Below are 27,537 nucleotides of genomic sequence, written 5' to 3' on the forward strand. Positions count from 1 at the left end.
CTGACTGCTGAGTTGTTTGTGTGCAAATGAGAACTAAAATCGGGCCCATCAGAAGAAAACTGTTCAAACCGAGGAAGGAAGAGAGAAAGCCCATCTCCTTTCCCCAGTGCTACAGCAGAAAGGAGAAAGTTGAAGGAAAACAAACCAAAATATGACTTGTCCATCACTTCTTGGCTCCAATTGCCTCTGGGACAAAAACAGCCTGTTGTGCTTGCATTTGGGCTTGTTTGGGGCTACTGGGACCTTTGTTCCCAGCTGCTGCCATGAAAGGTAACCCAGGGTCTCCACGTGCTGCTGTCTAATTGTTCCCTGGGCTGTCAAACACAGCCTGCTGTTGGCACCCAAAGAGGAACATTTTCACTTCTATCGCACCAATCAATCACTTCCAACTCTGGGAACCTTCCACCACCAGCTTATTTTGGGGGGTAGTGGCAGCAGAGGGTGGGAGAGAGACACCTCGAACAGACTACCAACTCTATCCATTCATATACATATTTATTTACTTATTTTGAAAATGTAGAAAACAGAATGGTTAAAAAGGAAATCATAGTCACCCTTAGATACAGAGACAGCCACTGCTAATATTTTTTATTGTATCTTTCCATGCCGTTATGCTTTTTTTGTTAATTATTTATTTACTTTACATCCTAATTGGAGCTCCCATCTCCCTTCCCAGCCCCTCCCTTTCACCTCCCATCTACCTATTCCCACCTCCCTTTTTCCTCAGAGAGGGAAAGACCACCTTGATATATTAAGGTAGGACTGGGTGCATCTTCTTTGGCTGAAGCTAGACAAAGCCATGCATTTGGCAGAAAGGGTTCCAAAGGCCAGCAACAGAGTCGGCGACAGCCCCTGCTCCTGCTCTTAGAGATCCCACATGAGAACCAAGCTGTACATCTGTTATATATGGAGAGGAAGCTGAGGTCCATCCCATGCATGCTCTCTGGTTGGTGGCTCAGTCTCTGTGAGCCCCTATGGGACCAGGTTGGTTGGTTTTGTAGGTTTTCTTGTGCTTCCCCTGACCACTCTGGCTCCTTCATCCTTCCTTCCTTCCTCTCTTCCACAAGATTCTCCAAGCTCTGCCTAATGTTTGGCTGTGGGTCTCTGCCTCTGTTTTCATCAGACGCTAGGTGAAGCCACTCAGATGACAATTATGCTAGCCTCCTGTCTGTGCGTATAGCAGAATATTATTAATAGTGTCAGGGGTGGACTCTCTCTCAGGACATAATACACAAGTTGGGCCAGTCGTTGGTTGTCCATTCCCTCACTTTCTGTTCCTTCATTATCCCTGCACATCTTATTAGCAGAAAAAAAATTGTGAGTTGAAGGCTGTGTGGCTGGGTTGGTATCCCCATTCCCCCATGGGAAGTGTTGCCTGGTTACAGGAAGTGACTGTTCCATGTTCCATATCCGCTGTGGCTAGGAGTCTAAGCTAGGGCTACCTGCATAGATCCCTGGGAATTTCTATTGTAGATTTCTAGCTTTTCCCAGAGATACCCTCCTCCCACATCCTCCTCCCACATTGATTCTAGATCTCTCTCCAGCCATCCTCATACTTGATCACTCCTGCTCCCCTCCCCCAACCCCCACCACCACCCTTCCACTAAGTTCCCTCCCTCCATCCATCCACCCCAGATGTATATTTTATTTATCCTTCTCAGTGAGATTCAAGCATCCTCCCTTGGGCCCTCCTTGTTCCTGCTTAGCTTCTTTGGGTCCCTAAAATTGTAACGTGATTATCCTGTGCTTTATGGCTAATATCAACTTATAAGTGAGTATATACCATGTTTCTCTTTATGGGTCTGGGTTACCTCACTCAGGATGTTCTTTTCTAGTTCTATCTATTTGCCTGCAAATTTCATGATGCCATAGTTTTTAGTAGCTGAGTAACATTCCATTGTGTAAGTGTACCATATTTTCTTTATCCATTCTTCGGCTGAGGGACACCTAGATTGTTTTCAGTTTCTGGCTGTTACAAGTAAAGCTGCTATGAACCTATTTGAGTGTCTTTGTTGTATGGTGGAGCATCTTTTGGATATATGCCCAGGAGTGGCCTAGCTGGGTCTTAAGATAGAACTATTCCAATTTTTCTAAGAAGCCAGCAAATTGATTTCTAAAGTGGTTGTACAAGTTTGCACTCCTATCAGCAATGAAGGGGTGTTCACCTTCCTTCACATCCTTGTCAGCATGAGCTGTGGCTTGAGTTTTTTTTTTTTATCTTTTCCATTCTGACTGCTGTAAGATGGAATCTCAGAGTTGTTTTGATACTGCATTTTCCTGATGACTAATGATGTTGAGTATTTCTTTAAGTGCTTCTCAGCCATTAGAGATTCCTCTGTTAAGAATTCTCTGCTTAGCTCTGTACCTCATTTTTAATTGGGTCGTTTGGTTTATTGTTCTCTGAATTTTGGAGTTCTTTATATATTTTGGATATTAGCCCTCTGTTGGATGTAGGGTTGGCGAAGATATTTTCCTAATCTGTAGGCTGTCGTTTTGTCCTTTTGACCATGTCCTTTGCCTTTCAGAAGCTTTTTAGTTTCTTGAAGTCTCATTTATGAACTGTTGATCTTAGTGTCTAAGCTACTGGTATTCTGTTCAGGAAGCGGTCTCCCGTTGTACCAATGCATTCAAGGCTCTTCCCCACTTTCTCTTCTATTAGATTTAGTATATGCAGTTTTGTGTTGCGGTCTTTGATCCCCCTTGGATTTGAATTTTGTACACGGTGATAGATGTTAGAATTCTGCTTCAGTCTGCCTACCTGTGATGTCATTGCCTACCTGTCATGGGGGAGTACCCTGCCCAAGGCTATATAAAAAGACAGACCCTCCTCATGGCTCTCTCTCTCTCCCACCCTCTCTTCCTCTGCCTCCCTTCCCTCTCTTCCCATGCTTATTTAATAAACTTTTCCATATCTAATATCTGGCATCAATTATCTGGTATCTTCTTAGCACTCTTTTGGTTGCTGGTCAGTGCTGATGAGCTGCTGAACAGTCTGTGCCTGGTTTTTTTGTTTGTTTGTTTGTCTGTTTGTTTGTTTGTTTTGGGGGGTGTTTTTGTTTTTTGTTTGGGGGTGGGATTTTTGGTTTTTTGGTTTTTGGTTTGGTTTGTTTTTAAAGTCACTATCCATTTTGGGGGATGCCCTATGGATTGTTGCCTTCACCTCTCCATGGAAAATGTCCAGAAGCCTGTTCCTCCTAGCATGCCTTTGGGATACCTTCTGAGAATTTCAAATCCCTATGTCCACATTAAGGACTGCTAATCTTACACGCCTCTGCAACCAAACTTGCACTAAGAAATTTTAATTATTGCCAGCAGTCGAGAAAAATGGAAAGAAACTCCCGATATCCAAACCTTTTTCTTTGTTCTCCCAAAACTTTCAACCATTGTCTCTTTCCTTATTTTCAAGCCTTTTCTCTTTGCTCTCCCAGGAGTTTCAAATGTACACCTAAAGGAAATTTTCTCACTAACCTGATAACTTTGTCTTCTGCCCATATACGTGTCCCAGTATCCTGCCAGACTTCTACATTGGGACATCATCAAAGCAGCTACCACAAGTGCTCCCGTCCAACCTCACAGCTCGTGCCAGCTGAATCTGCATTGTTCCTCCTAGCTGGACCTGCATTGCCCCCTCCTAGCTGCAGATGTTCTCAGACCCTGGACAGCAAATCAACAGCCTGTTCTTCTGGAACCTGGCCAACATTTCAGCCTTTTGACCCCATATCACTCTACTGTCAACAGGAAGTAGTTAAGACAATTACTTCGCCCTTATCCATTTACAAAAGGCTGAAATGGTGTGCTCCAGACCCAGAACAAACAAACAGTGCCAGGTTCTCCCTGAACTCATCGGTCCCTATGTGCTGCAGGACACCCTGACATACCCCACCCTCTACCTTGAACTTTCAGGGCAGAACTTTTCCTTCCCCTTCACTATATAATCTGGGCCTTTTGTTGCTATTGCTTTTTCTCTCTCTTTTCTCCCTTACCTACATTTATATATTTCAACTTCCCTTATATAAAACAATCAAACATTCCTCATTGTTGATTATAGGAAAAGGGAGGAATGTTAGAATTCTGCTTCCTTCTGCCTATGATGTCATTGCCTACCTGCCATGGTGGTGTGGCCCTGCCCAGGATTATATAAATGGTCAGACCCTCCTCATGCCTATCTCTTTCTCTTATGCCCTTAACCCCCCCTTCTCATATCTCTCCCCCCCTTTTCTTCTCTCCCCATGCTCATATAATAAACTCTTCATATAATCTAATATCTGCTGCCTGGTACCTTATTATCTTATTGCCTTATATCTTATTTTAATCATAAAAATAGATATGGATCTATTTGCATTGTTCTACATGCAGACATCCAGGAAGACAGGCACCATTTATTGAAAATGCTTTCTTTGTTCCACTGTATAGTTTTGTCTTCTTTGTCAAAAATCAAGTGTCTGTAGGTGTGTGGGTTTACTTCTGGGTCTTCAATTTGATTTCATTGTCCAACCAGTCTGTTTCTATGCCAGTACCATGCCATTGTTATTACTGTTGCTCTGTAGTACAGCTTAAGATCAAGGATGATGATCCCTCTAGAAGTTATTTATAGTACAAGATTGTTTTAACTATCCTCTGGGTTTTTTGTTTGTTTGTTTGTTTGTTTGTTTGTTTTCCCATATGAAGTTAAGGATTGCTCTTTCAAAGTCTGTAAAGAATTGTGCTGGGCTTTTGATGGCAATTGCATTGAACCTGTAGACTGCTTTTTATAAGGTGGTCATTCTTAGTATGCTGATCCCACCAATCCAAAAGCATGGGAGATCTTTCCATCTTCTGACATCTTCAATTTCTTTCTTCAAAGTCGTGACGTTCTTGTCATATGGGTCTTTCACTTGCTCGTTCTTCATTCTTTGGAGATCCCAGGCCAGTCCTGCCTGTCATGTAAAGACATGTTCTTTGTGATTGTTGGGTGTTGAATACAAGAAACATGAGTGTTTACTATGGCACTGAGAACCTCATCAACAGAATCAGATAAATCTCAACTTTTAACACAGCTCTGGAACTTTCTGTGAATCCTTGGTTTCCTTATGTGGAGAAAATAATCTGTGGCTGCAACATCTCTCACCCTGTGAGAGTATGAGAAAGTTCTAACAAGAAAATCAGCAGGCCTTGTCTAAACCAAAATCCAGCACCCCAAAAATTTTTTTAAAAAGCATTTTAAATTCTGTCTTAATGGGAAAGGATCTCATATTTACCAAATTTAGAACTCTGAGGTAGTTTGGGATCTTAGACAAACAGTAAGATTAGTATATATACCAAAGGTATAAGGCTAACCAGACAATTGTGTTAGCACTAAGTAAATCAGAGATCAGAGCAGTAAATATTTGAGCAAACCTTGTGTCTCAGGAGTGGGGTGAATCACAACCTCACACAAGTTGAGACAAAGTCGAGTTGAGGAAGAAATCACTGTTTTCCCAGTTACTCAGCAAAGCTTAGGGGAAGAAGTAGACCGGGAAGGAAAGGCCTCCACTGGCTAACAATAGGTGGCGTTTCCAGGAATGAGGCTTAAGGATCAAAGAGAAAAAGGAATTGATTAATTGGTTTAGAAAGGACAAGAAATTTGGAAGTAAAAAAAAAACCACACCTGGGTTTCCTTTGCCAAAAGGTTTGCACAACCTCTCCTGTCCAAGACTTTTCTGTCATTTATTCATTCCATCAACCAGTGAATTCTTAATAAATAATTTATTAGCAACTACTTGCTAGGCAATGAATTTGAGAAAACAGGCATCCACAGCATGCTGGGTAATTCTGAAAGGACAGGTTTGCTTCCTAAGGAAACCCTTAACCCATGCCTCTGAACAAAAAGAACTTTGACTAACAGCTATCTGTCTCTTCCATGTCCAAAATTACTGACTCTGTGTGATAAAACTCACTTTGCCAAAGCTCCACTCTGCAGTTTGGCAAAAAAGCACCAAATATGGAACCTTGCCCATTACCAGCATCAAAGCATCTGACATCCCCGAGGGCTTGGCTACTACCTATGCATATTCTTGAGCGTTCACTTGCATAGCTCACCACACCACATTACACATACACACACACACACACACACACACACACACACACACACACACACAGATGCACATCAGGGACTGACACTATGCACTCAGGGAAAGATGAATACAAGCAAATTATCTTGGGAAATTCTTCCTGGATTAAAATTCTACATTAAGGTCAATATTCAATCAGTGGCAGCAAGTATTTGCTCTTTTGTATGTGGTGAAATGACATCAAAATACTAATATATCACCATTTAGGGGTTACATTTTTGTTCTATTTCTATTGAATAGCTGATTTCCTTTTATATCTATGAAAGGAGGAAATGCTCTCATGTCTTAAATGCGGACACAGTGTTGCTATGATTCTTTAAAAAAAAAAAAAAAACTTCAAGCAATTCAAAATTGTTTCATGGTAAAACTGAAAGCATCTCCCCCCCTAATGTCTTAGAGTCGCTCGTTTCAGATGCGTTAGTCATATTCCTTAAGGCTGAACCTCCTTTTATTAATTTCTGAAGTTTTCTCCTCATCCAAGGGTATCTGGAGTTCTGCAAGAGCGTTAGAACAAGATCAGCCTGTTCTCAACGTGACAAATTATACGGTTTCTATGTGAACATTGCTATTCTTCATTCAGAGGCCGAGAGCATGAGAGCTGGGGTGACTCATAGTTTCCCGACACTGGTAGAACTTGTTTGCTTCTCCGGCCCCTGAAATGCCATCAGAGAAGAACTTGATTCTTCCCAAGGACAAGCAAATGCGAGATCACATTCTAGATAAAGGAGTTGGGGCCAACAGCACACCACCTTGGTGTAAATTTAACAGCACCACTCCATCACTAGAACGCAGATGCAGGGCTGAGAAAGCCGTTATGCTAACTCCCGGGCTGCCTTTAGACAAAGCAATGTTAAGCTTTCTTAGATGTTCATACATCAAGACGTCTTCATAAAGCTGATTTCAGTGAGCAATACCGACGTCTCGTAGGAGTGAGCCAAACCACGGAGTAAATAACAGATTCATCAATTCAATAAATGCTGGCGCTCAGCACATCTGCAAAGTCTGTGAGGCAAGCTATCTTTCTCTACCTGACTGAAGTTTTGTCATTTTCCTCAGCAGCCTCTTGCACAATGACACTATGTGCTCTTCTGTACATGACTGAAACCTTCAGAACCACAACCCACCTATGCAAACCAGCAAAAAGCAGAGTGTGTACACATACCACACACACACACACAGGCACCCACACATACACACACCCACAACATGTGTGAACCACACCCACAAATACACACATACACATCACACAAACACACACACACACAGAGCACACATGCACATAACACACACACACACACACACACACACACACACACACACACACACTTTTTTTTTAAAGTTTCCAAAAACAGCTGATGACTGCTAGGGCCACTGGTGGGTTTCCCATGGCCCAGTGGATGACCTCATACCCACATCTATGTCTGATGTGCACAATACTAACTGGATTCACAGTGTTACTTGAGAGGGGGGGTAGGGGAGGGAGGGGGAGGAGGGAAATGTGAAGCTGAGGAGAACTAGAGGGAAGGGGGAGTAGCCAGACAGATATAATAAGACATGTTGTATACATGGATGCAAACTTCCAAAAAAATGTTTTGAACTTTAAAAATTGCTGAAGAAAATTATCACCAAAGGACTAATGAAAATTCTGATCAAAGCCCACCTATAGTGTAGTAACTTAATTTCCCAGGCTAAACAGATCTCCCAACAGAAAATACACCCAACACTGTCCCCAGCTGGGTGACGTCATTTCTGTCATAAATTTGTCAAGGTTGACAATGAGAGGATAAGTTCTGACATGAAGAGCTTCCTCCCACAGTCTATCGACAGCTGACACTGTCCTCCTCGGCCTCTCGGCCTCACTAAGTGTGGAAGCAAAAACAACAGAGTATCCAAGTCATCTGCCTCAAGCCCTTTCTGAAATGGGTTCTACAGATAGCGGTAGAGACAAACAACTGCGAGGAAAAGAACCACAGTGTGCTGTGAAAAATGACAACTGTGACAGACTTTGTAGTCAGAAAAATCCCTCTGCCTCAGACTGACCATGGGCTTTTCACTCGGTTTCTGAAACCCACAGCCTCCTACCTCATCACTACATGGAGTAATAATGGCCTTGCCGAGAATTTTTCTAAGGGTATAAAGGTGTAATAGATGTACAGTGACTTGGTCATGTTCCCAGGACCCACGCTACCCTATAGATGTTGCTTTTCTTGAACTGTAAACAGCTATACTGACCTTAGAATGGGATTTGCTATATTGGAAGGAATGGAGAAAATAGAAATGTATTGGCCATAAAGTCAAATCGCTGGAGTGGTGATTGGCACGGAGGGGTAAATAGCGTGCTATTCATGCAGATTTTAAAATGTATAACATAGTTTTCATAATGTCATCCAAAAAGAAAGGAAAAGAGAGGGGGGGGAGATGAGAGTAAATGAAAAGCAAAGATCCTTATCCTTTATAAAGCTGACTCACCTTCACATGGAGTGGCCCAAAGTGAAATGCAGAGACAGCTGAACAAGTCACTCAGGCCTCAAACACTAACAGTTACCAAGTCAAAGTAGAAAAGGGAATATTGATTGTGTTTCCTGATAATAATCTTAGGGAAAAAAATCTTATTTGGAAAATATAGGTTGAAACATATATAAATTAAAATAATAAAATTTATCTGAACCAAAATAATTCATTTGGGTTTTTTTTTTATTCAACAAGGATGGGTGTAGGACAAATATATGAAACATCGAATTTTGAAAATTGCTGAAGAAAAATATTCTAGTTGTTCTAAGGGACAGAGATGCAAGAATAATCAGCAACAGCAGAAGCGTCTTAGGACCAGGGTGCTGGCACAAGGCTGTCATTTTTAGCACACAGGACCTTGAGGCAAAAGGACCATGACTTCAAGTCCAGTCTAAATACATAGCGGCTTCCAGGACAGCCTAGATGATGTGGCAAGACCTTGTCTCGAAGAACATGGAAACAAGCAAACAGGGATGACAAAAGTAAAAGAGGAACAGATTCAGGGGTATGGGAGGTCACGTTTGAAATGACTTGATGCTGTCCTCATGGAGATGTATAAGAGACGTTGCAAACAGGTGTATAACATGTATGTGTTGATAATAACATGTAGTAATATGTCCTGCTCAGTGTCTAACATCTTGGGAGTATTTCTCTCAATCTTAAATGTTGAAAACATTTTTTAATGTTGTATGTTCTAATTCCATGTGCTCTTTTCACATTTATATGTGATTTTTAATTTTAAAAAATCTATTTAATTGTATTTTCCACAATAGATTTCTGGTTTTTGAAAGCTTCTTCTAATTCTCGAGGTAAAAAGGTGTTTTTTGATGCTTAACTCCCATTTATCACATTTTCAATAATTTTAAACATCTTTTCATAAGTTTGTTTTCCTTTTGAATTTTTTGTATTCTTTCACATAGTCTGAATGAGTTGGTTTTGAAATGAACAATTTTTAAAATGTTATTATTAGTGTATGTGTAAGCAAGAAGGCATCAGATTTCTTAGAAGTGCAGCTACAAACAGTTGTGTGCTCCCATATGGATGCTGGCTATCAAAGCTGGACCCTCTGGAAAAGCAGCCAGCATTCTTAACTTCTGAGCCATCTCTCGAACCCTTGAAATTAACATGTAGCATTAAAATAATGACTCTAGTAACAGTAGCAGCTAACACATATGCATTGTACTAATCAATTTTCATATTAATCTTCACAAAATGATCATTAGGGCTCAGTTCACCTATGAGAAAATTCAGAACTGAGAGATGTGAGGGTTTGCGTACAGCCATTCAACTAGTCGGTGTGGGGCCAGGATCTGAATCCATCAAAAGCCCACACAGAGTAGTCATACTCAGTGATTTGAAAGAAAATGAAGTTGAGAGGCCATAGGAAATTTGAAACATGAACCTAGAATTTACTCAGGTGAAAATGTACTGCAATGAACAGATACAGTTTGGGAATGCTTTTTAAGCAATTCAGCTACTTTACTAAACTGCTAGGGACCAAGTTTCACAGGAAGCTGGACATATTTGAAGGGCCTCTTTCTCATCTTTTCTTTTTATTTGTTGTTTTGTTTGTTTGTTTGGTTGGCTGGTTGGTTGGTTTTGTTGTGACAGGGATTTTCTGTGTAGCCCTGGCTGTCCTGGATTTGAAGGTGCCTCTTAAAAGGTTGTTTCTAATGTGACCTGAGTTGCCACCTCCCAAAACGCTGGTTTGTTTTCAGGTTGAAAGTTTCCCTGGTGTTGAAACTAGCCAAGTTCCATGTCTATTTCATCTCTGCATTTAAAGAAGAGACATTGGAAAGAGAATTGAGAGTGCCTATAATTACGCTTTCTTAAAAGATTTTATTGTTATGTATACAATGCTCTGCCTGCATGTGAACCTACAGGTCAGAAGAGGGCATCAGATCACATCATAGATGGTTGTGAGCCACCATGTGGCTACTGGGAATTGAACTCAGGACCTCTGGAAGAGCAGTCAGTGCTCTTAACCGCTGAGCCATCTCTCCAGCCCAAAATTACGCTTTTGAAGATTCCTTTCCTCCTCCTTCATAGTAAATGTTTTCCAGAAATGACCAATACTTAAAATTAGACATTCTCCCCCTAGTGTCACAAAACATTTAGAGAAGGGACCAAGATGTCATCGCGCAGCTAGTAACTAACTCCTTGCTTGTACCTTTGGTAGATTTTTGTTTTCTGAACTCCGGAACAATTGGGGATCTTGCCCTGAGCAGTCATTAAGATGTCACTTACATTGTGGGATCAAAGCCTCACCCTGACAAGTAGGTGTCTGTGCCTGTGGCAGGGAATCTGGAGATGCTCACACCAGGAAGAACAGACCGGGAGTTGCGTGAGGAGCCCAGCAGGTTGTACAAGGTTTTTGTCAAAGCTTTGGGAGTTATGTTATTTTCTTCAGGCTCTGGGCAGAGAGGCAAAGCCGGGACAACAGCTTTCCCAAACACCACAAAGCGAAACCAAACCAGAGCATTTTCTACACAATCACACTGCTTCTAAAGGACCAATAGTGTAATTTCACTCCTGGGTTGACCATGACGATCTTTAGGACACATACAGATCACTATTGGAAAACTGAAGATACTGAGGGCAAAGAAGGCCTGGGGGGGCCACTGTACTGCTGGCAAAAGCCATGAGGGTAGATTAAAGGTCCCCTTGGGGGATCCTGTCCAGCAGCCTGGGAAGAAATGCGTAAGAAGGATAAAATCTGCTCCATGGACTGTGTGGTTTTAGGCCCCTCTAAACACCAAAGAGCCTTGCAAATTTTAAAGGCAACTGTGCTTAATAAAACTGTGGTAAAACAGCTTACCAGTCTGCCTTAAACGTACAGGAATTTACACAATAATACTTTTTATTGCAAAAGTAGTTAGCATTTGATAAACCATAAGCCATCCCAGGTGTCTTGTTGAAGAAGCCATGCAGGCTATCTCCCTGCATATGAGGGGTCTTTGGAGGATAAATCCCAGCCTACTGTCCATTTCACAGTCTACCTCCTTTCCTCCTTCCCTCCCTCCCTCCCCACCCCACAACCCACACCCTGCCCAGCAATTTACCTGAGGTAGTATAGGCTTGAAACAACTCTACATTTGTGTCATGGCAAAGAAGCAAGAACTTAACTATTAGCTACACCACACAAATCATATGTTCTTTAGCAAGTACAGGCTCCTCAGCTCCCATCCTGCCAATCTTTCTTGGTAATATTTACTTCTTGCTTCGGTTTTTAATCTATTATACTGTTGCTTCTGTCTGATGGTCCTTTTTTAAAAGCCTCCTAAGCAGACGAAATAAGCTTTTTTTTTTATAGCTAGATATGTAAGTTGCAGATAGAAACGCACAAGTATACACATATGCATTATTTTAATATCCAAAGATTAAACAAATTGTTAAAAGTACATTTAGAGCTAAATTTACATTTAGCTCTGAAGTAAAATACCCCGGGTGCTTAGTAACGTATCCCATATTGCCGTGTTGACCAAAGATAGGAAGTGAAGCATGCAGCATACCTAAAATGGTATTACCTTTAGCATTTATTGCTACAACAGAACTGATCCTGTCTGTTGCAATTCTGACAACATAAGATAGAGCAAATCTCCATGAAAGCTCTCTGTCAGCACAAATGATTAAGACCTTTACCATACATCTTATTCATGAGCACTCCCGAAAGCAGAATGCCCACTCACGGTGATTAGTGAGTGGGTCAGCCTGAATCATAAGAAAGAATGCACCTGACTGAGTCACCAATTCCACTTCCTGTAGCACCTGGCTTTCCTTGGACCCATGCCATTCACAACCGGCCGCAGACAAAGCCTGTTCAGCTTATGAAACCTGATAAGGTCACAGCTAGCGGTAGGCTGGCAGTGAGATAGATTCACCAGAGCTGGTACAAGAATCAGGAAATCCATTGCTATCTAAAAACCAATACACAAGTACATCCATAGAGTTTTATGGTATCGTTTCCAGTCATTTAGACAAAGCCATCGTAGTGGGGGTACTGGAAAGCAATGCAGGAAATTGCTAATGTATGTCCAAGTGAGTACAAAGGTTAGTACATCTCAAAGCCATTGACGTACAATGCGTCTGATAAAGATGTCTAATGAACCTGTGAGTCATCAAGCCCACTTCTGTTCTCCTATGAAAGTTACTCTTGCTATGTGGCCTCAAGCAGGGCCACTCAATTACTTCCTTCCCCCAAGGCTTCACCCATTATTCTCCTTTTTGCCATCCAAAGCAGTGAAGGAATTCTTGTTTGTGAGAGACTAGGGAAAAATAAGGACTTGAATAACCATATTTAAAATTATATTTTTGAGGCCATTGTGATGTCTCAGTGGGTAGGAGCTTGCCCACAGGCCTGAAAACCCGAGTCCATCCCTGGGACCCACATGATAGAAGTAGAGAACCAACTCTCACACTTTGTCTTCTGATCTCCAAATGTGTGCACATAAATAAATACAACGCATTTAAAAAATTATTTTGAAATCATATTTTGTTTCAGCTTAAATGGGGGGGAAAAGAGAGAGCAAGCTACTCAGCAAATTTCTATTTGTTGGCATTCACCATAATACAAATAATATTCAAGAATGCGAACCCTACTAATTTAGAACCCAAGTACAGTGTGCCATTGGGTGGTCCATCACCCATGAGAAGGGTTGCCTAGGAACTGAACTATAAGCCACTTATGAGAACGTCAACTGTTGAGAAGGTGGGGATAATTTAGCTGGCAATCCTATCATGAAGCAATATGGAAAGGAAGTCACTATCTGAAGGATGCTTTGTGAGGAATATGAATCAGAGGGCAAGGGCTGACTTATCTTTGATAGCATGAGACACTCATCTAACAATGGAGTCTTGCCAAGCCTGTCCCGATCATTTTGTCCCCCTTGACTCTGCCTACTTTGACTCCAGAGTTGATGACTTTTGTTGTAGAAAAGACGTTCTCCATGTCAAGAGAAGAAGCCAAGGTTTGAGATTCCAGATACTGAGTGACAGAAATCACAGTCACGTTCTGAACTCTCATCCTGGCTTTCCTTCTCAGAGTCCACTGAATTCTCAACTGTTCCCAGACTCCCCACGCGCCATGTGTAGTTACAATGATATCCCTTATGTGAGCATCGTCTAATGCTGACACTAGAGTAGTACATTTGTTTCCTCTTTTGTCATTGTGACAGGACACCCAACAATAGTAACTCAGGGGAGTTTAGTTGGCTCACAGCATCTAGCACATAGTGTATCATGGTGGGGAGGGCTTGGTGTCTGGGCAGCTCCACCAATGGTGCTGGGTGCTTGTGACAGCAGCTCCTTACATCTTGATAGATTTGTAAGCAGAGAGCTCAATGACAAGTCAGAAGCAGATATACCCTCGAGGCCTTCACTAGTGGCCCGCATTAGCTAGCTAGGCACCATGCCCCCAAAGGTTCTATGATCTCCCAGAGCAATACTATTGAATAGGGACCAAAGGTTCAGACATACGAACCTGTGGGGCATATTTCAGACTCCAAGCATAATAGGATGTTAACTTTTAAAAATAAAGACCTTGGGGCTGGCATGGTGCCCTGTCCTGCACTTTCGAATGACCAAAGTGTGATTCCTAGCATTCACAACTTCCTATAACCCCAGCTCTGGAGAACCCAACACCTCTGACAAACACACACATACCCAACATGTTAACACATATACATAATTTAAACATAATAAATCTTTTAAAAAGTGAAGATATGGGTTTGAAAATCTTGAGAGATCCATTATTATCTTTCCCATGAAATTATGGAAGCTTTTAGCTTCACTTTAAATTACACTATCAGAAAAATATCCCAATTCGCTAGATTGGGCCCATTTCTGACAAATTCACCAGATGCATTTCTTTATCATACAATGAATTATGTTTAGAAAAGTACACACATGCAATCAGAATAATCAGAAAGCCCCACAAATCTTTGCTGAGTTGGCCTTTTGGGAAGGTTTACAGGAACTACGTGCCTGACCAGCCTTCCGCAGTATTCACAAGACCAGCAATGCATCACAACTCCGCATTAAAGCACACGTTGAGCTTTGTTTACAACCAGCAACTGCATTGCTAAGTGGACCATGCCTGACTGTGCTGTCTGCTCCTTTTCCTGCTTTGTGGACAAGTTCTTATTCATACAATCCAGGAATGTAAGTACCAGACGAGACCTAGAAGGATCCCAGTTAAGCCTTCTGCTCCAACCCAATACCACATCAGATTATGCAAGGTCTAATGCTTCAAGTTTTATAGAGTTCCTGAAGCAAAGACTCACAACTGGTAAGTTCTCCAGTTTAATCAAGATGTACTTTTAGGTACATAAGTATAAGATTTCTTATAAGAACATCAGGCCATTTCTGTTTCTGATCTCTGTGGAAACAAAGACCAACTACTTAGATCGTCCACAAATAGCATTCCATAGGATTGGAAAAACTTCAATTATCCATGATTGTTTTATTCCCCCAGTTATGTTTCCCATAATCCTTTAACTTTTTGTTTCCCAACATTTTTTATTATCTTTGTACTCCCAAGTTTCATGATGTACTTTGTAAATCCCATATAAAATATAGTAAGATCAAATAATACCCCACCTCCTCTGTCATGAAATTGAGGCTACATCCTGTAATTTGCTCACTTTAGGAAGAATATGAAGCAGTGGGCTCTACGTGCCCATATAGTTCTGTCTCTTGTTCAACTTCAGCTTGAAGTTACGGCTGCTCAGAACTTTCCTTGCGTTGGTTTTAGGCTATTTGGTTTTCTCACGTACGAATCATCAGTCAACCCAAGAAAAGGTGTCTCGCCTTCAGCCCAAATTCAGAATCCTTCCAATGCTCCTAAAGTTATTGCTTCGGCAGTTTGAGCCAGCTGAGCATCGTGCTCAGCGTCAGGCTATTTTTCAGTCACTTTTCCAGATGGCAAACACTCCCGGGAACGGCATCAAGTACGGATTATTGCTGTCATGCACACCTTTGTATCAGGAGTTCAGTGAGTGATTTTAGTAATCGTGTTGAAACAGAACCTGAAAATGAGAAATTTGCTTGGGAATGGCCTCTAAGGTAACAAGTAAATAAAATGATAAATATGTTCAGATAATCGGAACCTGTGGTCATTATCGCGATGTTTCATGAAAATTCTTGTAGCAGTATCTCGATGAACCTCAGGGATTAGAAAAGCAATGATTAAGAAACCAAGCATTCCCACGAGGAAAAGATTAAACTTGATTTTATCCAAATACCACACCATTATTCTTACAAATATGAGTTTATCCCCGTTTTCAGTGTCTTTAAGTCATGAGTTATCGTTGTAGGTCATACGCCAAAAAGTCAAGCCACTCAGTGGCCAGGAGCACAGGCACTGGTGTCTTGTATAGCCATCTGCTAACAGGGCCTCGTTAAGGGTTCTGTGACCCTCAATTGCCTTGTGCAATTCTTCCTTTTGAATGTCCAGCTTACATTTACCCATTGCAAGTCAAGCATTTTTTTTTTTTGTAAATTCTTTACAAACGTTGATTGAAAAATCCTCATGATCATCCAATGAGGCAGAAGTTATTAAAGCCCTTGGTCATATGTGGAAAGCTGAAGATTTGAGATATTACCACATTTCCCACACACCTGGGAAATGAAAGATTCAGGCCTTAACCCTTAGGGTTCAGATTTGAACTGTGCTTTTAAACAACACTGGTGGAGTTGGCATTGAGACTGGTAGATGCAAAGCCATGTACTCAGTAAGGGGTAGGGTTTGTGGGGCTGGCATGCAAGTGCACTGATGGCGTCCAAGGTGATGACGACATTTGGTTTCCAAAGGGAAGAGATTGTATGTGATCCACTATGTGTTAGGCTGGCCTCCAGGGGTACGGTGGGAAGCGGCATCACAGTCAGTAGGTGGAGCTCTTCCTGATTGTATATTTACCTACTCAATCCATTCTAGCTCCTCCTCTACCACTGCATTGGAAGACAGTAGATAATACCAGTATATCAGCTATTAAAAAGACATCTCACCAGGTCCATATATATAATATTTGTATGATAACGTTTCTGCAGTTAATCCACTAGTATAGGGCAGAACCTATAGAGATTAATATTACTCATTTTGTGCCTCTATCAGTTGTTGAGAATAACTGATAAAAATATATTTTTATATATAACAGCCAGTACAGTATTTACTTTAAGTATTGTACTTTATTCTTAACCCATTTCAAAACATTCTTATATAATAGAATTTGAGGGTGGTTTGTCTAGAACAATTGCACGCCACTAGCAGATTAGAAAAGAGAGGCCACAGAGATGAAACGAAATTAGTCCCACAAGGGCAAGTTCCTACTGGGATCTGAGATTTCTGGGTCTTCTTTAGTTCTTTCATCACGGTAGTGCCTGGCTGTCTCTGACTCTCAGTTAGTGACCACTGTTACCTCCTTTTCTTCCTTCTTCCTGATCCCTTACTGATGCTTCATGCAGCTCTAATGAGAGTCAGGGAGATGCAGTGGTGACAGTGGGTTTGATCTGTGGCTCTACCACTTACTGGCTCTTTGAGGTGAACAAATTATTGAGGTGAACAAATTATTCAGCTTTGGTTTTGCTTGTTGAGGACACTGAATGGAATAAATAACTTGACTCAGGTAAAATATCTAGAGCACTTTCTGACCTTTAAAGAGATGGAACAATTCTGAAGGAAATCTCTTTTCTACCCTCCCTTTCTTGTCCCTTTCTCCCACCCATACTTACAGACTTGGGACACCACTAAGCGAGCCATATGAGTGAGGCCAAGGTTTCATTAGGCTTTCAATGACCAATTATGGTACTAGAACAGATTCAGGAATAGCCACCAAGTACCTCAAAGGAAAAGAGGACAGACAGGAATCAAGAAGAGCATCTACTATCACCTGTGTAATCATGTCCCACCACCCGAGGGAAGCAATCACTTACTCCCTTCCTTCAGCAAAGATGTATGCAACACAGATTCTAAGCAGGATTCTGTACTTAGTGCTGATGTTATTAAAAATATGAGTGAGTCAGAAGTGGATTTCAGCAATCGAAGCCTAACCTACAAAAGCAGGAACAATGAATAGCTGGGAGAATCCCAGAAATTATGATAAGAAAGGGACTAAATTCTCTTCATGAAGCATTCACGCAATGATAAGACCATTATATTTACTGGACAGAGAGCTATTGGTGTGGCATAGCTCGGCTTGAAGATGCTATGTCTGTGACAACAACCATCTAGAAAGTGCAACTGGGTGAGTGGGATATGGGTTTTTTTTTCTTTTCCTTCTTTGTAATGGTATCACAACAAAAGGTTTTATGCTTTTTCATCAAACGGATCAACTAGCTCTTCTTCACGTAAGGCACTCAGTGGAAGGAAAAATACTAGGGTAGAGCAGAGATCCACAGCTGCCCCTTGTTTCTGCTTGTCCTTCAACAAACCCACTTAGCTTCTTAGTAACTTCAGGTCTTTGTGTCTATTAAACATGAATCACAATGATCATATTGATTAGCGGCTCAGTCTCAAGGCTGCTAAAGAAAGACAATGAAGGAGTAAATAGGAATGTCCTATAGTATTAGTTCTATAGAAACGGGGAGGGGGCTAGATAAATGAAAACCATAGAGAGGAAACCACAGAAAGGCTGCATGTTAGTTGCTGGCAATATAGAGGGCATCATCCTGTGTGAGGACACACTCCATATTAGTTCTTAGCATTGCACATTTTCCCTGGGAGTCTAGAATTTTGATTCCTCTTAGGACCAGGGACCCAGCTTTACACATGACAAAGATGCAGTTAATAGCACCACAAGATGGGTTTCAGGAAATAAAATAATTTCAGGAGCTTGGGCAAATAAAGCTTGCACTTTATTTATTAGTAGAAGTGAATTTAATCCCAATTCACTTATAGCACATTGATTACTGGCTCCATCTCCATTTCTGAGCATTTAGTGTAATAACACTGCATTTTGTACATTTTTTCTAGCTATACAGTGCAATATATAGAAAAACATGTAGTTCTTGGTAATGGGGGATATTTCGTGAGAGTCTATATGAATATGCGAGTGGATATGCACAGTTGCATGAAGGCCAGGGGACACTCGGGGCATCTTCCATAGCCATTGTCTACGTTGTTTTTTGTGATGGATCTCTCCTTGGCTTGCAAGTTAGGTAAAGCGTTCTGGGATTATAAATGTATGCCCTTATGGCTGGTTTTTCAGCACAACTTCTGAGGATCAAACTCACATCCCCCTACTTGCAGAACAGGCACTTTGTTGTCTGAGCTCCCTCTTTCCCCAGCCCTTTCTTTGTCTCTCAGAGACAAGATCTTACGACATAGTCTTGCCATCCGAGAACTTGTTCTGCACTTTGCTGGCCTCGAACTCGCAACACTCTACCTACCTTTGACACCCAAGGGCCAGGTTTTCAGTAGTCCACCTTCACAGGCAGCAGAAAAACAGAATTCTAAACAATCATGATTTAAAAGAGGAAGCAAGTGGCCGGGAAAGTAACTGGACTTCACCATTTTTGTCTTTTCTCATTTATATGATAATCTTTAGGCAACCTTGCCTGTGGCACGCAGTAGCAGCCCCTTGCTGTGTGTTGAACAGCCTGAATTCAGACTGCAGAGGCTAGAGCTTGATGCCACACCTTCGGTTGCTAGGTAGACTACTGATGCTTACAGATTCAGGTAGTTCCGATTGGCATTCCTATTTCTCTAAGAAAGGAGGCTGATAACTCCATTTAATATAAATCATCCATTCAATTTGAAAAGATCTTAGAAGGACCCTATCCCGGGGCTGTCATCCACTTTGGTATTCCCTGGGAGAGAAAATGCAGAGTGCACTCAGTAATAGTCACTGATTAAAGAGTTACATCAGGATTTACCTATCAATCAGCTGAAAGAACAAAAAGAAATTTCACAGTGTGAACCTACCTACTTATCTTGGCTTTCTCTTTTTAAGTGTCACTTACATACCAACCTAGGGTACTCTCCTATAGACCATTTGCCTAGTTGGCATGGAAGCTAAAAACCTGGACAAGGACAGGAAGGCTAGAAACTGTCAGAAGAAAAGGCTATAAAAATGCACATCTGTACATAGAATACTCAGGAATTTTTTTTTTAAAGCTTATCAAAGTATCTCTTTTAGGAGCTTAAAACACTTTAATTTTTTTCTTGTGCTAAATGCCACTCCTAATTCTTACCATCACTTCAAAGAGAAGGCGCAAAGAAGACTAAAATGTAGTCTTTGTAGCAAAGCAAAGCACGCAACTTGAGAAAAAGACCCTGACTTCTTTCACACTTTACTTAAATCTGAACTGTCATAAAGTAATCTCTCAGGGACCATGAGGTATTAACAGGAAACTGAGTACAAGGCCAGGACATCTAGGCCTAAACACGTGAGCTGCCTTTTTTTTCATTTGTGCTGCCAGCTTGAGGCTCTAGAGTAAAAGAGAAACTTGTTTCTTCTTATCCTATTAATATTCAACTCACAGTACAAATTCCACAGTACAGCCTTTCAAAGACCCCGGTCCACACTGAGATAAACAGGGCAATGGGGAGCTGCACGGCTAATTTCCTTTACAAATAGTGGCAAGGAATCATTAGCCTTCTGGAGCTCGTCCGAGCAAGGCTTGGAGATGTCAAGCCAGCAGGACAGATGTTAGCAACAGCAGACAAATCTAGACGTGTTTTTTGAGTTGAAGGCCCAGACAGTCCAACCAGGCCCACTCCAACCTTAAAGTTGATGACTGAGAGACAAGGAAATGTTCTGGCCCTCCCCATGCCCACTCCCAGCCCAAACCAAGCCCATCCCTTCATTACCTCTGTAATAAGAAAACATGTTTACTAACATCCATTGATACCCAAAGAACTGACACGTGAGTTACCAGCTGTCACTAAACACCCGACAGTTGGAAGGTGTCATATAACAAGATTTATTTAACATAGTTTCATTTTGTAACTTTTAAAGTAGGCCAGAGGACCCAAAGGGAATATTATTGTGCTAACTCCCACAGGAAGGAAGGATATATAAAATATAAGAACAACTGTCTCTTTTTTTTTTTTTTTACATTAATGGATTTATACCATTTTAATGTAACACAGCAAAGACTGGGCATCAACAAAAGAGAGCAACGATTGGCTTCGGCAGGAACGTCTCCAGGGCCTTATTTGCTTTGGTGAGTTTACCGTGATCCACACACATCATGGCCTTCAGTCCGAGAAGTCTACAACCTGATCTTGCCCATGTCCTAGATTCATCCAAATTCTAGAGGTGAAATCACAGTTGTTACATCGTAATACTCAGCTTGTAAACATGATCTCCCAGTAGCACAGTCAAATAGAGAAATGGTCAACGGGGTAGAAAATATAAGATGAGCCTTTAGCATTCACAACTTCCAGGTGCAGGACACCAGCAAAAGCAGGGTAGCATTGGGGAAAAACATCTTTATGGTCTTCAGTGAGTGAACTATTTTACAAATGCACCAAGGAAATGGAGCCATACTGCAATCCCTCACAGATTGATTTAGGCTGGGGGAAAAAATCTATTTCACTACTTCTCCAGAGGAGGAGGAGGGGGAGGAGGATGCGACTTCAGTCCAGCAGATGCAGGAGGAGGCGCCTGAGGGAGAGTGGTACTACCTCCCCTGGGAGTCCTTTCTGGGTAATCCCACCGTGGAGCCAGGAGACAGGGCTTTTTTGGAGCTATGGGTTCCCAAGTATTTCCTGGTGGGAGCGTGGATCTCCCAGAGGCACAAGGTTGGTCCCCCATAGGTATGACAGGACCAGAGCATCAGTTTTCTCTGATGGGCCATGGCAAGGCCAAGAGATCTCAAGAACAACTGTCTTGACAATGGATTCGAGCATCCTTTTCAGTCAGGTGGTCAGAGAATGAGTTGACATGCTCAAAATACATGAAAATTCTGTAAGCTCTAGGTTATCGGTGATGATTTTTTTAAAAATCAGTGTGTTGTTTACATTAATTATTCCTGCTTGGTTAGTGAGGATTATCAAACTTTATCTATGGCCTCCCTCCCTCCCTCCCCCTCTTTCTTCCAACTTACCTATTGTCTTTTGTTTCTTTCTTTTGATTGAGGATGGAAGTTTTATTTGAGACAGAATCTCACTCTACCAATTCTTTTCTAACTCTTGACTAGACTAATCATCCTGCCTCAGCCTCCTGACTGTCTGGGACTATCAGAATATGCCACTATCACCAGCTGACAACTTTAATCATAAATAAAATGTATGCTCCTGAAATTTTGATGATAATGGCATGAGCTCTGAAACATCGGTAAGCACTTTAGAATCCTGTAATTCCTCATGATCCTTACAACGTATCAAACTGTTTATCAGGTTTCCAGGTTCAGAACATGTCAAAGAAACAGGTAAAATTTAAATTAATGTTTTTACCTAATGGCATTCCCTGGAATTTTTTGTTTGATTTATTTGGTTTTATTTCCTTAACGTTACCTGGCTTTCTTCTAATCTGTCTTTAATAAAAATGTACTTCAGAAAAGTCAGTATAAAATTGTATTGGTGGTATTGGTTGCAGAGATCCTAGTTAAGAAATGAACATTTCAGATCTGCAGAAGGAAGGAGGAATGGAGAGTCTGGCTTCTCTGCACCACAGTCCCTCAACTGATTCCCTTAGACTCCATGAATAGCATATTTCTCCTCAAGAAAAGAAAAGGGTAACAATAGTCAACCCTTACAATGTCCACATCTTACGATTTTATGATACTTAGGATGTATGAAGGTTCTTAAAAATGTAATTCCTTGGGAAGATGGATTGATGATGGTCAGGAGTCTGGATTTTAGTTATTGATGCCACCAATTAACTGAATGACTCAACCAAATTAAACCCTTTCTGAATCAGAAAGGAGGCTATAGAAATTAAATTAAGGTTTTAAAAGCTGAATGATTTCATACAAGCTTGCCTATTAACCTTTCTGAATCTTGAATTTCTTGTCTAAATTATGAGGATGCTTGACTAAATCATCTCTGGACTCTTGGCTCTAAGTTTCAGTGCTTTGGACATGTTGGGTTATAAAAATGTTTGGGGATCACTTCTTGGGCTTTTGGCAAAAATCAAGCAGAGAACTGTTTGGGGACCAATGAGTAAAGGCACCTTGCCTGGTGATACAAGCCCAACAACATGAGGTCAGTCTTTGGAACCAAGATGCCTGTGGTTTAAATAGGAAATGTCCTCTGTACTTTTACGTTTTGACACTTGGTCCCTGGCTGCTGCTGATGTTTGAGAAGGTATGGAAACTTTAGAAGGTCTAACCTTGCTAGAGAAAGGCACTCGGAGAAGGCATTGGGAGTTGAGTTTATGGCCTCACTCTACTTCCTGTTCTCAGTTTCCTGTGCATGGATGAAAGTGTGGCCAGCCAGCTTCCTGTTAACTGTCACCATGCTCTTTCTAACAGCTACCATGCCTTCCCAGCCACAGTGAACTCCGGCCGTGTGAACCTGTAAGCTAAAATAAACCTTTGTCTTTCTCAAGTTGCTTTTGGTCATAGGTTTTATCGCAGCAACGCAGAAGGTGGAAGGGGAGCTGAATTCACGAAGTTGTCCTTTGGCCACCATACACGCCCCCTACACAGACGCCATAACATACACAAACAGGGGCGGGGAAGTAATAACAATAGTAATGGTAGTAGGAACATTGATGATGAAGAAGAAGTTTGGGCATTTCTACTTTCACAGTTTTCCATATCACTACATTGGTCCAGGAGCTTTTTTTTTTCCATGTTAATCATTGTAAAAGTTGATTAATTATCAGCGGATAACTTTCTGATTTATTAGTCTGCGACTTCTCAAATAATACTGGCCAGATGCTCTCTGGCAGGAAAAGCAAAGCTTGCCAAAGAGACACCTCACTCAGTTATCCTTTTAGTAAGCATTCATGGGTTTTCACTACTTTCTTCATGATGACTAAATCTTTGGCCAAAGCATATTCCACTTTAAACACACACACACACACACACACACACACACACACACACACACACAAAACACTTGCCTGCTTTGTGCTTCTTTGCCCATAAAACTGTGACCATAGATACTTACCTCCACTATGGAAGGGCTTTGAAGATTTATGACATTTGCAAGGTGCACTGAGGTCCTGGATGGAAGGCACTCCATCTGCTGCAGAGTGTAATTAACATTATGAGTTTACCAAAAGAGACATAAGAGTCATTGTTAAAGGGCATGATGGAGGCTGCCTCAGCCTTTAGTCATAAGACACCTCTTATGAAGAAGGTAATAATTTATAGAAGCTTCTAAAAGCAACTTGGATATGAAAAGAGCTACTTGTTTTCAAACTCAGCCAAGTCTTTTCATTAATTAGAAGAGTGGCCTTCATAATGTGTTCAACGCACTCTATTTTCCTAAGCTAATAAGCAAAAAACAAGTGTCACACTCTAAAATAGCGATGAAGTTCATGAAATTTAGAAAAAGTGGTGTTCATACAAATTAGGCAAGCTATGTTTCAGGACGCTGTACTATCTGGATGTTTCTGTCCCTGTGGTCAAGAGTGGACAGAAGCTCTCTCTGTCATCTTCTTTGTGTGTTTCAGTCTCCAGCATACTATAGGCCTGTCAGGGCAAGGGGGCACCACTCCAGGGGTCCAACCCTAACTGAATCACAACTAATCCCAGAACCTCTCTAGGAGTCAGGGAAAGCCCTGGGTAAAGGCCCAGAGATCCCCCAAATGACCATCAACCAACTCCTCCTGATAGCTTAGGCCAAACAATGTCCCACACTGACAAGAACTCAGTGGCCTTGATGATGCTTCTGCCTCTGTTGAAGCTGATGCAGCTAACAGGGGGAGCGAGTATTCTTGCGTGATAAGCAGGATTCACATGAGCCTTAGCGGATGGTCTGATGCCTTTGTCTCCAAGAAGACCGTAAAATACAAAGAAAATATCTGATCTGTTCTTATTCTAGACATTTCTTTTTCTTTCCTTTTCTTTTTTTCTTTTCTTTCTTTCTTTCTTTCTTTTTTTTTTTTTTTTTTTGACGAGGAAGAGTTCCAATATTAGAGACAAAAATAGACAATGAAAACAATTCTCAATGTGAATGATGAAAATAATTAGCAGTGTGACACACACCTGTCATTCCAAGACTGGGAGGCAGAAGCATCCTGTCTTAAAAACAAAACAAAGGGATGTAGGTAAGAGCACTTGCTGTATAAACACGAAAATCTGAGTTTGAATCCCGCACCCATGTAAAACACCAGACATAACTGCATGTGCCTGTAACTCCAGCACTGGGTCAGATAGAAACAGAAATCTCACTGGAGCTTGGTGACTGCTGATGACCAACCTAGTTCTAGGCTCAGTGAGAAACTGTCCCAAGCGCATAAGGCAGAGAAGGGTAGTGCTGGGTGTCTGATATGTCCCTCTAGTCTATTGACAGACACAGGTATACCCACTAACACAAACATGTATGATTCCACCTTGTACACATACAACACACACACACACACACACACACACACACACACACACACACACACACACGCCTTACAGCCACACAAAAAAGTTTAACTGATAACTTTTGAGTAAGCAGTCTTTATTTAACAAAGTATTTTTCAAAAGTAGGACTTGAAGTAATAAAAAGATGAAAATAATAGAATGAAAATTAGTACAACTTGCCCATTAGGTTTTTATCTTGTTTCTGAAATTGTTCTATTTATTGAAATAATGTGTATGTTTCCAGTATCTGTAAAATTATTCCAGTGAGGAGCCTGCAGGAAGAAGGAAACAGTGAAAAGCATACATTCATACATATCTGTAGGACAGTGAAACTTTTATATATGATTTTAACTGTAAGCATAGGACAGACCTTTGTCAAACCCCACAGAAGCAGGCAACTTGGCGAGACATGATGTAAACACCAGACTCTACCATTGTGCAATTGTACCAAACTATAAAACAATGTGAATTTAATGGGAGGAATTGTTGGACATGCTTATTTTTTATACTAAATAAAAAATGAGTTAATTAAAAATAAAATCATTATCTAGTCAAAAATAAAAGGAAGAAAATTTTCCATGCTACTTACACACACATCCAATTAATGTGAAAGGAAGCTAAGAAGAGGATGTATTTTTAAAAGAAAATATACTTACTTCCCTTTACCACAGAAACAAAGTAAAAAATCAGGCCTGATTGTAACTACTTCTTTGCATACTAAAAAGCAAAAATCTCTTTGGTTTAGGCTAAACCACAAAAGAAATTATTGTTTTAAAGAAATATCAGAGATGGTCGCCATAAAATTTATATCTCTATCCCTCAACCCCAAGCACAATGTAAAATATTTTATGTCATACAAGACATCTATATTTTGGCCATTTATATAGTTATGAGGTTACAAAGGGAAGAGAGTACAGCTAGCTGATCAAACAGAGGAGAGAATTCTGTATGACAGATTATTTTTCTACTTCCCATCCTGGGAATCTTCTAAAGCAGGACAGCAATCTCAGAAAAGCGGAAGTGCTGCCCTCTAGAGGTGGTCACAGGGGGAGGGTGATACCACCTCATGACGCACCACTTTTCCATGCCCAGCCATCTCAACAGCAGTTCACTTAAGTTGTAAGAGCCAGTACCAGCTACAAACTAGAAATTGTGTCCAACCATTGACTGTGAGAGTCACAAACCTGAAAAGCTTGGACTGACTGTGTTCATTTGGAAAGACTCACCTTCAAGGTCTTTTTCTAGGTGGTACTGGGTTGGGAGCTTGAGGAGTGACATTGCTGAGTCCCTCAAGTGTGATTAAGCCACCAAAAAAGTAAAACCATATCCTAAACATAACTAGCATCATGTCCAAAGATGACTTCCTTTTCCTCTGAAAGTAGTGTCTGTTACCTCCTACTCTGACACTTCTTCCTGTGCCTCAGGCATATCTGCTCCATGCCCCATCTCTTGGCAGTGATTTGGACATCAAGTCCCATTCATGTTGGTCTCTACACTCTACCCTTGCCTTTTTTTTTTCCAGTTCCATCAATGATACCAGGGACATACCCATTTTTTTCTCATAAATGAAATTAAACGTTGTTTAATATAACCTCCAAAAGAACACATTTTCGAAAACTTTATATAAACTGTCCATTTCATTTAGTCCTTACGCCCATTGACAACTAAGTTTCACAGTCCCTGTTCTCATTGTATAAAGGGGGTAAAACAGTGAATCAGAGTCAGGAACTGAGCTACCTGAGGTCATATAAATGGCAATGAAATGTAGCCATCACAGCATCGGGCCATTAGTCCTGCTAGGCTGCTGTCTCTAAAAAGCTTGCCCTATGTTGCTCTATAATGGTTTCCTACCAATACCCCATGTACCCTTGGTGTGACATGCATTGAATCCAGTCATTGTTCACTCACTCCCTTTGTTCTTATCCTCACTTCCTCACTCCTTTAACAACAGAGTCCGCAAATAAATGTTGGACTTAATAATGTAAACTAGATTCCTAGCAAGGCTCTGAGATGATGCGAATAATAAAATGAGATGTGGTCCCTGGTCTCATGAGATTTACAGCTTATCCAGAAAAGCTACCAAATGCCAAGGAATGACTGCCTGATTAAAACTGCCTAAGTATTACAAAGGAAAACATAAGTGTTTGAGAAGGGATGAAATCACCTGATAATGCCACAATGCAAGGTGACCAACAGAAGTTTAAGTCTCTTATCTATCTATCTATCTATCTATCTATCTATCTATCTATCTACGTATTTTAAGTGGGTGTAGTCTCTCCTCAGACAGCTGAAACCTGCCAGTCTTACATGTCGCCTCATGAGGACAATACTCCCTTTTCTTTTGAAGATGCAGTAAGCCAAGCTAGGAAATTCATTGTAGTACTGATCTGCTACAAGCCAAGCATATCTGATGTTACCTTCTCAAGACCTTCTGCTCGTGTCAAAGAAGACACCAAGCCCCCCAGCA

At 41.1% G+C, this 27,537-nt stretch overlaps 2 protein-coding genes and 1 long non-coding RNA gene across 3 annotated transcripts in view; all 3 read right to left on the minus strand.

The window, feature by feature from the left end:
* Positions 1-20,706: 20,706 nt before the first annotated feature.
* Positions 20,707-21,121, minus strand: LOC311589078 (uncharacterized protein). The gene has a single exon (XM_084767380.1). The coding sequence runs from the start codon at positions 20,973-20,975 to the stop codon at positions 20,844-20,846; it is 132 nt and encodes a 43-aa protein (XP_084623506.1). The 5' UTR covers positions 20,976-21,121; the 3' UTR covers positions 20,707-20,843.
* An 18-nt stretch (positions 21,122-21,139) lies between these two features.
* Positions 21,140-21,383, minus strand: LOC311589583 (negative regulator of P-body association-like; the record flags this gene model as incomplete). The annotated part of the gene is made up of 1 exon (XM_084768090.1): positions 21,140-21,383. The coding sequence occupies exon 1, from the start codon at positions 21,356-21,358 to the stop codon at positions 21,140-21,142; it is 219 nt and encodes a 72-aa protein (XP_084624216.1). The 5' UTR covers positions 21,359-21,383.
* A 3,786-nt stretch (positions 21,384-25,169) lies between these two features.
* The window catches only part of LOC311589326, a 33,610-nt gene continuing 31,242 nt past the window's right edge, over positions 25,170-27,537 (minus strand). The window contains exon 4 of the long non-coding RNA XR_014776501.1: positions 25,170-25,342. This is a non-coding gene — a long non-coding RNA (uncharacterized lncRNA). The remainder of the gene's footprint in view (positions 25,343-27,537) is intronic.

This window comes from Acomys minous (genome assembly GCF_964271855.1).
Source record: "Acomys minous genome assembly, chromosome: 18".
In the NCBI taxonomy this organism is placed as follows: Eukaryota; Metazoa; Chordata; class Mammalia; order Rodentia; family Muridae; genus Acomys; species Acomys minous.